The 13,843-nt window shown below is 42.0% G+C and overlaps 1 protein-coding gene across 2 annotated transcripts in view; it reads left to right on the forward strand.

The window, feature by feature from the left end:
- LOC116693465 (E3 ubiquitin-protein ligase znrf1) overlaps window positions 1-13,843 on the forward strand; it is a 56,679-nt gene that overhangs the window by 28,110 nt on the left and 14,726 nt on the right. For both annotated transcript variants that reach the window (XR_004332922.1, XM_032522462.1), the window contains exon 2: window positions 5,756-5,851. Coding sequence is in view for 1 of the 2 variants with exons in the window: in XM_032522462.1 (XP_032378353.1) it covers window positions 5,756-5,851 (96 nt within the window). In the remaining variant the exon portion in view is untranslated. The remainder of the gene's footprint in view (window positions 1-5,755; window positions 5,852-13,843) is intronic.

Here is a 13,843-nt window from a genome sequence, read left to right on the forward strand (position 1 = left end):
GCTCGCTGAATGCTAATTACTGTATCACAGCGCAGCGCTGCTTTTCTCTGCATCTTTGATTCACTGATGTTTTCCATCACTAAAACATCACAGAGGGTTTACTGAAAACAGGATAACACAACATGCAGTTTAGCTCAAGAGTGTGCTCTCAAATATATGCAGCACCTGCAGTGAAATGAGCTGGGCTTTTGAATTTATGCATTCTATAATTTGAATATTTTGTTGTCTTACTGCAGTAAAAGTATTCCAGCTGCTCAAGGGGTGTGGTTGGTACTTTGCAACTTAACAAATGATTGCCATATACATCCTGATTGGGTTGCACTCATTATTCATTACTCCATTACTACTGTTGTGTGTAAAGTCTTATTAAACTAAGGCTATATTTATATTTCTATGTTTTGGTTTGAAAACAAATATCTTTTTGCTACATATCCCCCTCTCATTCCCCCTGCTCTGGTGTTTCCTCCTCTCATTCCCCCTGCTCTGGCGGTTCCCCTCATTCCCCCTGCTCTGGTGTTTCCTCCTCTCATTCCCCTGCTCTGGTTTCCTCTCCATCCCCCTGCTCTGGCATTTCCCCTCTCATTCCCCCTGCTCTAGTGTTTCCCCCCCTTGCATTCCCCTGCTCTGGTGTTTCCCCCTCTCTTTCCCCCTGCTCTGGCGTGTTCCCCCTCATTCCCCCTGCTCTGGTGTTTCCCGTCTCATTCCCCCTGCTCTGGTGTTTCCCGCTCTCTTTCCCCCTGCTCTGGTGTTTCCCGTCTCTTTCCCCCTGCTCTGGTGTTTCCCAGTCTCATTCTTCCTGCTCTGGTGTTTCCCTCTCTTTCCCCCTGCTCTGTGTTTCCCCTCTCTTCCCCCTGCTCTGGCGTGTTCCCCTCTCATTCCCCCTGCTCTGGTGTTTCCCAGTCTCATTCCCCCTGCTCTGGTGTTTCCCAGTCTCATTCTTCCTGCTCTGGTGTTTCACAGTCTCATTCTTCCTGCTCTGGTGTTTTACAGTCTCATTCTTCCTGCTCTGGTGTTTCCCAGTCTCATTCTTCCTGCTCTGGTGTTTCCCAGTCTCATTCCCCCTGGTCTGGTGTTTCCCGCTCTCTTTCCCCCTGCTCTGCTGTTTCCCCCTCTCATTCTTCCTGCTCTAGTGTTTCCTAGTCTCAGTCTTCCTGCTCTGGTGTTTCCCAGTCTCATTCTTCCTGCTCTGGCGTTTCCGAGACATTTGAAAACACTTCTTACCCGTTTTGGTTTGGAATCTGCGGGTTGTGTTGCCGTCTCAACGGCTGCAAACGGAGACCTTTAGAGACACTGACGCCAACGTTTTGCCTTCTGATTGTGTCATGACGTCTCGTTCTCTGAGACTAAAGCTACCAATGTCACCATTAGGGATCAAGCGGTACTGCTTGTGAATCCGGCAGCAACAAAACAAGTTATAATGTAAGTTAATAGGACAATTGACCAACTTGTATTTACCTTCATAAAAGTGCTCGTTTTGCCGCTGACAGACTCAGATTAATATTCTAAGTGTCTGACAACATTATGGAAAAGCATTTCTAAAGAGGTCAACCTTTCTGTAAAATAGTAAAAACTGTTTTTTAAACATAAAAACATCCGCGAAATTACGTTCGCTAAAGCCACCAGACTCCATGTAAATAAACAGTCATTTTAGCGCTGTAAAATACACCTCATTTAAAGTCAACAGAAACAAAAACTATGAAAAGCCGCTTTGGATCGTCTTTCTACTTTTTCAACCATCACAACTCTAGTTTAGGCCAATAAACACATTGTTTTTTTTCCGATTTACAATATATTGGCTCTATACACGCTAAAAGTACTGTTTTTTTTAAATGGAGTCTGGTTCAGTGTTAGCGATCTCAGAGCTGTTTCTGGTTAAGCAGAAAGAGGTTTTAAAGGTCTAACTCTGTAGGAATGTCATGTTGTTAGACAATTTGAATAATAATCTGAGACGGTCTGTGGTTAAAAGAGAACTTTTAGTGGACCACATTGACACTGAACATCTGCCCCATAGGATTCCATTGCAGCCCGGTCATTGTCTGCCGGTTACAGTGTTCACACATAATACTGGACCAGTGTCAAAGATTTTTGTTCCTATCAGTCACTTACACACAAAAACACAGGAAAATAGGTTCCAGGACTAATAAAACTGTAGTAACCATTTATTTGACTTCATGCAAAAGACAAGAGAACTTAGTTTAGCAGGATGTGTAAGCAAAATAAAACCAAGAATTCAATAACAGTGTAATTTTGTCTGTCACAGTATCCACTCCATCCACTGGTCTTTTGAAAAGATCAAGATTGCATGAGGTAACATTTTCATTTTAAAACCCTCTCATTTTATTACCCTCAATAACACAGCTCGATGTAGAAAAAGCTGAAACGGGTCTCTTCTGTGTCATTGTGTGTAAAGCATCCCATGGCTGTGGGTCATACACAGTGCTGTGTGCAGTCTGCTGATGTCACCTGCCGTCCACAGTGATGACAGTCAAGACAAATATGAGCGAATATGCACAGTGTTTGGTGCGTAATCATAAACCATAAAACCCATTTTTATACACTTGCTTTTATGTGATGTCATCTTTTTTATCTTCTTCTTAGCCTATCACCTGTCCATTTCATTTATTTATTTGTTGTTTTTCTCCCTTTTAAAGGCGTCCCATTGTCTAATTTCACTATTACAATGATGTGTATATATGTGTGTGTATTGATCTGTACTAGTTTTATTCTGTCAACGCACTTTGTAAACTGTATTTAAAGGTGCTATACAAATAAAGTTATTATTTTTACCGGCCCAAGTCGCGTTAATACACGCACGCTTGTGCGCTCGCAAAACACACACTCATCCACATCCGCACCATCTCATATAGGCACCACTATAATTAACTTATGATCCAGTCCTATGATTTATTTTTGTCCCTATCTGACCTTATGCACTTCTCTATATGGCAAATGAAAAGTCCTTAAGGATTGGTGGGGCTTGGCTGAGTCGAATGCACACACACACACGCACACACACACACACACACACACCTCCCTGACTGCACAGCTAGAGTCCTGCTGGACCACGTATCATAACCCTTCATTTCTCCTCAGATGCCTGAACTTTCTCACCTTCCTTCTGCAATTCTTTTTCACTCATTTCCTCCATCTCTCGCTCCGCACGTCCCTATGGAGAATCTGAAAATAGCAACCATGGGAAAAGTGGGTCAGGTGCCATGTACGGGGGGGGGGTCTGTGTCTATAGTAAATTGGTCTGTGTGTGTAACCCAACAAATTGTCAAAGTGCTGTGCATCTGTATCTCCGATTCTTCAGATTATACAGGCTGTTGAACATTCCTTAGACAAACAGCTGATTGTGTTTGCAGACTGTTAGAGCACTTGAATCGTGAAATAAGCTCCACATATCTAACACACTACAAGTTTGCACATTTTTTCAGTCGTACATTTTTCCTTTTCTCATTAAAATAAACAATAAAAACAAAAGACAAAAGACAAACAACTATTAATTTAATATGGAATCCTTCAGTCTACAGAATGTCTAAAAAAAGAAAACGCAAGTAAGTCAAAGCTACTCTAAGTCAGACCAGTGGTGGAGTCCCGATCTCGGACTTGAGTCCAGGACTCAAGTCATGAACACGTTGACCGAGATTGCAGAGACAGTGGCATGGTGCTGGCCTAAATGTTGGAGAAGTCAGCGTTTGACCAGGAGGTCATGGGTTCCATACCCAGACCGACAGGATACATCATGGGGGGGAAGTGAGAGAACGCTTGTCTTTCCCTCATTACCTCCTCTCTGTCTCAAAGGAAACCCCTCTGGGGTTATATACAGTACATGTAAATCTCCTTGTACCACCACATGAATGTGGCACATATAAGATCACCGTCCCTCCAGAATAGATGCTATAATCCTATTTACCTCCTCTAAAATCTTTAATCTAATCAGACAAAACCAAAAAGTTGTGATGTAAGACACTTATGTGTATTAGGGCGTCATGGGAACAAGGTCAAAAACAAAATTATTTTTTTTGAGAGCTTGTTGGCACTATTACTTAGCAAGTAAGTACAGTATGTAATAGTGCTGGGCGGTATGACCAAACATTCATAATTTGTAGGGTACACAGTTAACAGGGCTCCCATTTTCAATTCACTCGCAGATTACTTCGGCATATATGAAAAATATATAAACCGCCCAGCACAGTGAACATACATTAGGACTCAAACTTAGGTAATCGAGGCATAACACTATCCCAGTCTGAGTCTCCTTTATCACACTGCAGCTTGTTTTCAGCTGTGCCAACCTGGCTCATGTGGCCCAGTGGTTGATCTAATTATCTGTTGTGCGTTATATTAATGGGTCCCCCCCCAAACAGCACAGGAGGGGGCAACTGACACGGCTCCAACATTGTAAAACAACCCAGGTTTAGCGTGTAAAAATGTGTGAGAGAGGAGAAAAGTGGACAAACAAAAATGTCGTCTGTCCATAATGACACATTGAAGTCATATTGGCAGGTCAACATCATTTCTCTGTCATAAATTATGTGATGTGACAACGATATGGATAAGATTTGGTTTAGGCACAAAAACAACTTGGTGAGGTGGAAGTACTTTGGGTTACGATGACTACTACGTTAATGTTAGGTGAGTTTCATTGTCATGGTCGAAATAATTATCACAGGGTTATGGAACAATCGTGGTCTTCCTTTAAAGTCTACACGACTGTCTGTTGAACTGGGAGAGGAACCATAGACTACAAATAATGGATGAAGCTTCCCAGACTGCAAACTGAGGCTAATGCATTCGAACCCTCCACCCAGCTCTGCAAGGAAAAATTGTCCGTGGAAATGTAATTGTATAGTTAAAATATGAACCTGACATGGAAATTTCAACCTGTTGTTTAAAGTTTGGATGTTCCAAGACATAACAGTATTCTGTCAGTGTTACAGGAAATCTTAAGTATAACTACTGTATAAACTGACATGTATGATGCCCTGTAAAACCTAAAAAAGTAGCTGTAAAATGCTAAATGCAAACACACACACACACAGGTCTTAAAGCACACACACACACACACACACACACACCACATTGAACGGCAATAGTTTCCATTTAAATGCATTTGCTGTTCTAGTGACTTGTTTCACTTTACTATGTTGTACTGCCTGTGTCTCAAATCATTGTGCCGACCTTTATAACCTGCTTCACTTAACTTTGTGGTCGTATGAGGTGCAGCAGCTAGAGTCATTACTGGTTCAACAGTTTTCTCTGAATATTGTGAAAAGGATTCAATGCCTCAATCCGTAGTGAAGTCTTTAAAGTTATTGTTCACAGTGGATCCAGGGCCTGTTAGCGTGGAGCTGTTTTTAAAGTCACAATGAAGACGCAATGAATGAACGAATTGTAGGAGACTCGACGGGGTCCGTTTCATCCTAGTTTGTCATTAGACGGGATCCAGGGGCCCTGATGAGAAACAGCGACCCGTTAAGTTGTCTGCTGATGGGTCATTCATCACCACGGCGCCTAGACTTTAAATCACTTGAGAAGATAAATGTGACATCATTTAAATCTTAAACACATTTCTTTGACCTTTGAAAAACATGAAAGAAAATGCCATGCACCCCATGCTTAGAATATGCTTTGTAATGATGTGATAGGCTGTCAACGGGTTGCAAGTACAGATGATGAAGCTGATACTTATTTAATTCAGATGTACTTTGCATGTATTTGATTTTCCTCTGTTCTCTGCTGTTCTTCCTAGGATTCAAGTGTCCTGTCTGCTCCAAGTCTGTGGCGTCCAATGAAATGGAAGTCCACTTCATCATGTGTCTAAGCAAGCCTCGCCTGTCCTACAATGGTAACGAACGCCTTTATCTCTTTCTCTTTTAACTTTGTCTTTATACGACAGGAGGCCAGCTCAGGTACAGAAGCTAAAGAACTGATAATGGCCCTGGGTTTTCCTTTGGTAGTTTACTTTTTCATATTTATTGGTCTTCCAGAGGTTGTCCTGACACTTCTGCCGGGCTGATAAATATTCATGACAAGTTGGGTAGGTCCTTCTAAAACATGAGGAATATGAAAATATTTAAAAAATCATAGAATGAGGATACACAACCTGACATATTCAGTCATGCACTCTCCAAAATACCAACTCGACTAAGGCTGTGAAGACCCCTCGCTGTAACATGGAACTTCTTCAGTGTCACAAGATGCTGCTGTTCCCATCTGAGGCCCCTGAGTCTGTGTGTCTTTAAAACTACAGGTTAAACCAGGCAGTAGCCAGCACTACAGTGTACAGTACAGGGAGTCCAGTAGTGACAGAGGTAGCAATAAATATTCATTTGGTATGGTTCAAATGAACTCTGGTGTGGTTGGTTGGTTCATTGTCAATCAAGCTATGGTGCGGACCCCACGACTGGACCCAGAGCTCCAGAATAGGTGGTCTTGTTTCCATCCCGACTAATAATGTTGATCAATTGTTAAGTCTGCTGCTGCAGTCTATAACACATGTGAAGATAAGTAAACTTAAGGCTGTTAGTCACCGTGGGTCCATGCAGCACGTGACTAAAGTCTACAACTCTTGGTTTTTTGTCACATTTCATTATGAATAAATTTCTATTTTGGGATGTGATATAGAGTCAAAATGCAGCTCTACTTTTATAACTGCTCTTCATTTCAATTTTTGGGTGGTGATGGCTCAGTGGATAGGACACATACCTTTGGTTTGGGAGGTCTGGGTTTGATTCCCACTGCAATACATTAACCAATGTGTCCTTGAGCAAGACACTTTACCCCTAGTTGCTCCAAGGAATTGGTGCAGCAATGGCGAGAAAAACCTTTTGTTTAACAGACAAAAACCTCAGACAGACACTGACTCTTGGTGGGCGGTCATCCAACGCTGCCGGTTGGGACACAGAGACACAGATACAGATATACAGAAATATGATTCATAAGACCTATAGCAGTTGGTATGATGAGCTCAGTGTGTCAGAGGCACACCTGAGCCAGCCTACAAAGGCTTGCTCTTAATTGTTTTCCTTTATGTAATTCTAAATTGAATATCACCACTACTTGTAATGTACTGGTGATTGAAGTAATGTCTTCAATTGTCTTATTATGACATTTGAGTACTTGGCCATTTTAACCAAATAAAACAATAATTTTTTCATTGGCTCCTGCTGTGTTGCTACTGTAGCAGCATTATCAAAACCTTGTGGGAGATGTGCCGTGGTTGAAGTCTAACAGAAATGGTCATTTATTTGAATCTGGTTGAAATGGTTAGGTGTTTAAAATGCATTGTCTAGCTTCAGAAGCAATGGTTTACCAAAAGTCGCAATGGACCGATGATTATTGTGTCCATGTTTTAATTGCTTATTTATTACATTCTCCAATGGAATACTCTACAGAACCATAGATCTATAGAACAAATACAATCACTGGATTGATGACACACAGACATCACAGATGAAAACCACCTAAAGGAACCTAAACTGCTAGTTCAGCCAGACGTTTGCCTCCATAAATCCATGGCAATTAGTGAAAATATAGAGATCATCAAAAGAAACCCAGCTGCTAGTTTTCAGGCCGGAGAAACAGAAGAATGATCCAACAAATAGTGCAAGGAGTGCAACTAATCCAACCATTGCTTTCTAACCTTTAACATTGTATTCAATATAATTTGTCAAATGGATCAGATGAGATGGACTTTAATATGCTGACCCTTCTTCTATTATTACACATTACTTGTCGAAAGGCTGAATTCAGATGCTTGTGGTATACTTTTGTAAAATAATATTGAAATGTAGTTTAGTGTGTCGTCAAACAAAGAGAGATAACCTTGGTCTCACGGGGTTTTAACGTAACGTCTGCTGTGGGAGCCGGCCATGTCAGGGGCTTTTTTAGTTTTATTGACCGTCTGTGTAGAAGCAGAGCTGCTCCATGTTTCTCTGTTAGCTCATCCCTCACTGTCCATCCATGCTGTCCCTCTCTCCTTTCTCCCGCTTATTCAACCATCAGTTGGCCGTGTTCGTGACCACGGATCTATTGCTCCACGGACTGTGGAGTTGGGCCACAGACTGAAGAAAATGACACCACCCAAACTAGCAGCCATCTGACCGCCGGTGACATGTTGCTGATTGTAACACTAGATTAGTTTATTAAAGATGCTAGAAAAGGACACAGGACAGAAAATAAGCACAGCATGTTTAACTATATACAGTGGGGCTTGAAAGTTTGGGCACCCCGGGTAAAAGAAATTATTAATGTGCATAAAGAAGCCAAGAAAAGATGGAAAAATCTCCAAAAGGCATCAAATGACAGATTAGACATTTGTGTAATATGTCACAAAAAGTAAGATTTACGCTTTCAAAATTACAGAGAACAAAAAAATGGTGGCTGCAAAGGTTTGGGCACCCTGCAGAGTTACTACCTTGTACTACTTTATGCACATTAATACACATTTTTACCTGGGGTGCCCAAACTTTCGAGCCCCACTGTATTATAGCCCAAAATCCCAACAGAAATTATTGCATTCTCATGTCGCTGCGATTCGATTTCAAGCTGTAGTGTGTAACGTTTTTGATATTAATCAACGTCATTGCCAGATGAGTTGTCCAAAGCTAAGTAAGACTCTCACTCCACACAACTGTCTCTGGATGTCTCCGTCGGACTGAGTTCAGAAGATCGTGGCGTCCGGTGCAGAAGCTCGAGTGAAGATAATGACCTCTTCTGAAGAGTCCATCATGTTCTTTTAAGCCTCCGTGTCCGTGATCACGAAGGCTTGTATCATGTGGACGCTCCAACAAATTTTGTTTTCATTACTTAGACTTCCTCATGGCGCCGACAGAGACTACACTCTATGTCTTAACCGGACATTTGTCTCCCCTGGGAGGGACGCTTGTGTTAGTGTGATGTCACGGCGATTCGGCCCTATATGATCCAAAGGGTTAAATACCACCAGTAAAACCAGGCGGGGCAATGTGAGTTGTTGCTTACTTAGCCAAGGCTCGTTCTAACATCATTCATGTTTATTGTTACTCTGTGTCCACATACCCAAGAATATTAGGAATGGAATAAAAAAATGGACATAAAGAGCAAAAGGAGCCAGGAACACTGCTGCAGACACACCGTCTACCTTCCGCTCCCTGTGTAGGCTGCTGGTTAAATGTTGGCCTGGGCTGCCACTCCTGGTTGCTTGGAGACACATGATTGACAGTAGTCATCCCTGTTTATTGCCCCTAGCAACTTTTTGACATTTACACTAATTGACATTCACTTGTTTGACTCAAGAATGTGTTTGTCTGATCTGGAGCCTGAATGTCACCTTGTAGAGGTGTGTGTGTGTGTGTGTGTGTGTGTGTGTGTGTGTGTGTGTGTGTGTGTGTGTGTGTGTGTGTGTGCGTGTGCGTGTGCAGTGTTGCTGTGTTTCTCATGATAATGATGATGGGACCACACTAAATCCTGAATAAATCCTCTAATAAATGACGTTTTACAGCTCCACAAATAGCATTCAACCAGACCAAACACCAGTGCAGAAAAAAAGCAGAATGTAAGCCTGCAGCTGGATTCAGACTGGAGGGAAAGATTGAGTGACAGAGACAGAGAGAGGAGAGTGAAACTGTCTCAGGGAAGAGGGGATCTAGAGTGATGGAGTACCCTGATGGCTGATAACGGATGAGAGGAGAGAGGGTAAAAGGAGAAAGACTCCCATCATTCCTCTCCTTTTTTCTACAGCTCTGTCTGTCCTGTCACTCTTTATTTCCAGCAAATTACTCTCTCTCTCTCTCTCTCTCTCTCTCTTCTCCCTCCGTCCCTCTCTCCTCTGTGAGTCCATCTGTCTGTCAGGCTCTGTTCCCTCTGTGTATTCTCTAGTCTTTTTTTCCCTCCCTCTCCCTCTCTTTCTGGGGTTTTTGAGACCCATAAAACATGCCGAACTGCAGCTTATCTTGTTTCCCAGCATGCTCAGGGGTATTGTCAATCACCTGGGCCCACTAACTACCGCACATCAGCATATCTCGGAGCAAGGTCATCACATGTTTGCTGTACAACAGACGCAGGAATCTAATCAGACTATTAAAGGACTACACTGACTTTGTGGGAGACTTCTCTGAATATGTAATTATTAGCGGCGGAGAGGGAAAACTTGCATGAGAAGGGTAATCCAAGACCGGGAATGAGGAACTTCATTTTTGAGTTTAATTTGATTTATCACATGCTTATGCAGCTGCTAGCAGGGCGCTTTTTGACAACCCGTCCTGTTGTTGCGTTCATGTTAGTTAAACTAAAAAGTTAGATAACATTTTTGGTTTTGAGTCAGTCATATAGTAACTATAGAAAGAAGGTTATTTATGATTCGTATACAGTATATAAATAATATATACAGTATATCTATATATATATAAAGTTATATTGTTTATTGATCCCCAGTGGGTAAACAATTTACACTCTGCTATGTTAGTAATCACTACACACTGAATACACACACATGCTCAGGACCTATTCATGCACAAATGGAGAGATGTCAGAGTGGGTGGGCTGCCAGCTGGACTGGGGGGGGGGGGGGGGATTACGGTGCCCAGGAGGTGAAGTGGCATCTCTCCACCATACGTTAGTCCGTATGGGGCCATGAATCAGCAACCCTCCGATTCCTGACCCAACTCCCTATGGACTGAGCTACTGCCCCCCCCCCAGCTGGCTAAGTCAGCTGTATTGAGTGTCATCAGTCTTGGAAATTGTCTATTGTGGTTACACTAGGGGTATGACATTAGGAGACATTAGCAGTACAGGCATATATATATATATTTTTTTTTCTAGTTAGTTTTTTAAAATGATATCAGATTAGTAAACATAATGTGCCTTTGGATGATTGAATGAATGGTTGGTGATAATGGGTAATGTAGATATTGCATTAAAGATCAGCCCCCCCCACTCAGATCAGCTGGTATTCTGTCTATAATGGAGAGTATGGAAATTTTTAAGTGACCCCAAACTTTGGACCGGTAGTGTATCACTATACCCATTATCACCAACCAATATCATCAACTAATCAAAGGCACATTATGTTTACTAATAGGATATCATTTTAAAAAACTAACTAGAAAAAACACTGGAAACCTATTTGCAAGATGTCAGCACATAATGTAATCTGAAAACTGCTGCCCTGGTTAAAAAAACAAGGCAACTGATCTCAGCTGGTATTCTGTTTATAATGGAGTGCATGGAAATTTTAAGTGACCACAAACTTTTGACCGGTAGTGTATATATATATATATATATATATATATATATATATATATATATATATATGCCCCTGTGTATATATATGACACAGGGGCAGAGCTGTGATCCAGTGTTCAGCATGTTTGTGAATATTTATACATATATAAAGTTAAAAATGTGTAAACAAGTTCAGATTTTTGGTCTAAAAGTACACATATTTCTGTAGGAGTATGTATATATATTTATTGGAAAAAGTTTGGAAAATGAAAATCTGCATATATGGAATTAAAGTCTGTATATATTGAATTAAAATGTCAATATAGAGGTATAGGGAAATAAAACAAGAGTTAAATAGAAACACGTTTAAAACCCAGAGAATAAAGGTGGATCTTAAGGTTCATCTAAAGCATCCACAAACTCAGCCATGGACTCGGGCAAACTATTGCAGCGCCGAGGAGCCCTGTCCCACAACAGGGGACAGTCAACATGCCCCAGTGGGCTGATCTGAGGGGTCTGTTGGTCCTGTAAGGGGTGAGAAGTTCTGATATACTGTATAAACATGGACTACTGGAGAGACCATGGAGAGGGTGTCCTGAAATGAACAGGGAGCCAGTGGGAGCGTTCAAGGACAAGGATGATGTGGTCTCGTTTCTCTGTCCTTGACAACCAAAGAGCGGCTGCTTTTCAAACTAAATGGAAGCCCGGGACATGCAGAGGACGAGTCCAGCCTGGGTGACATGTCAAGTCAGTGTAGCATCAAAATGACTTTGAAGCTGTTTTAAGGTAAAAGTGCTGCATAATGTTGCTTTCAGGTGTGGTTAAACACCACAAACAGCACATTTACCAAAGTTGGACACGCTGAAAGACATTTTCCCTTAACATTTTTCCCACACCAATAACAACCAGGTGAAAAAATGACTCCAATTTGATGCTAAGTGCCTCATCTCTGCTGCTCTGAATGAGCAGAAACTCAGAACGTGCAGTTTTAGTTCTTTAAATGTATAAAATCAACTAAAAACACATGTTTAACTACTTGTCTACACTCCATGAGCCCATATGAGCTGACCACGGGATCTTTTCTGGGCTTTGACTTTGCATGATGATATTTTAATGTCCTCCTAAATATAGCCCCTTGCACAGAGAGAGGGAGGTGGGGGCACATACACACATAGAAGTTGGAAAGGTGGTACAGTATGGAGACCCAGAAAGCAGGAGCATTTGTGTGTGTGTGACAGAGAGAGAGAGAGAGAGATGAGGGACATACTCTTGCAGCCACCAGTCCCCATAGGACACAGAAAAAGAGACAAGAAGGAAGGACTGCGTGCTGTGAATCAGAGAAGCGAAGAGCGACTCCTCTAACTGCTAATTGATGCGGAGGTGTTGGATGCCAAGTGTCTGTTGGCGAGCCAGCAACCGGGAGAGACAGCTGAAAGTCAAGAGGGAGGGGGGGCAGGTGAGGAGGGGGCCGATGATTGAGAGACCTGGCAAAGTCTGGCCCACCTGAAAGCACACATGCAGAGCTTTGCATTCAGGGTTCTCCACGGTCTTAAAAAGTCAAACATTTTAGACCTTCAAAATTCTTAAATTTCCCAAATTCTAGTGTTTTTTACTAGTTTTAAACAGGCCTTAATTTCCCTACGTCCATGTTACGCTACCTCTAATGCTCATTGGAATGCTTTTTTTAGGATGCCCTTCTCTCGATAGTCCAAATATGATAATTAAACTACTTTTTGACTGAACTATCTGTTTGTGAGCTCCATTTTGTTGTCGGCCTTGAGCCAGACGTTGACAACGACAACACAAAGAAAAAGTAAGGGGACGGACATCTGGCTGAAAACGAGGGACATGTGGAACAATGCCATAAATGAAACATTGTCGATATAGACTACCCATTCACATACAGCGATGGTGGCGGGCCGCCGGGCCGCTGGGCCCGTAGGCTCGCCGCTGCTCCTCAGTCAGACGTGAGAGAGAGAGAGAGAGAGAGAGCGAGAGAGAGAAAAAGACCTCGTGCTCGCCACCAATACCGGCGTCTCTCTTCTACAGAAAGCCGCTAGGTTTGTCTCTAGTCACTTTTTCAAACTCGCCCCTGCTGCTGTATAGAGGCTCTTCATTGGTAGTGGAGACAGTGAACCTGTGAGCCATCTAGTTATGTAGCAACTCCTATACATGCATAGTGTATATGTATTTAAAATATTCAATATTCAGTCTGTTTTACTTATTCATTGTGTGCTCGTAGCCTAAGGGTCATGATCAACACCTGGCAGCGTTTTGGTTCCAAAAAGCAGCCGAGAGCGTCTTTTTTTGCCATAACAGCTAATGCTACAGCAGGCTATCCAAAAGATAAAAACAAAGCGATCTAGAGACTGAATGAGAAAGGAGCGGTGCTAATGCTAACGTTAGATAAAACAAACCGAGTTCCCTGAACTGGGAGCACCCGCTCATATCATAGAACTCGCTGTTCATCGCATTAGCAAATGTCTATCTATGGGTACCTTCTCCATTTTTTCTTGTTGTTATGGAAAAGACAGTCTTGTTACTCAGGTTTCCATTGGTTAACTGTGAAAAAAACAAGTGTGAACTATCTATCCATCTATCTATCTATCTATCTATCTATCTATCTATCTATCTA

This window comes from Etheostoma spectabile, chromosome 8 (genome assembly GCF_008692095.1).
Source record: "Etheostoma spectabile isolate EspeVRDwgs_2016 chromosome 8, UIUC_Espe_1.0, whole genome shotgun sequence".
NCBI lineage: Eukaryota > Metazoa > Chordata > Actinopteri > Perciformes > Percidae > Etheostoma > Etheostoma spectabile.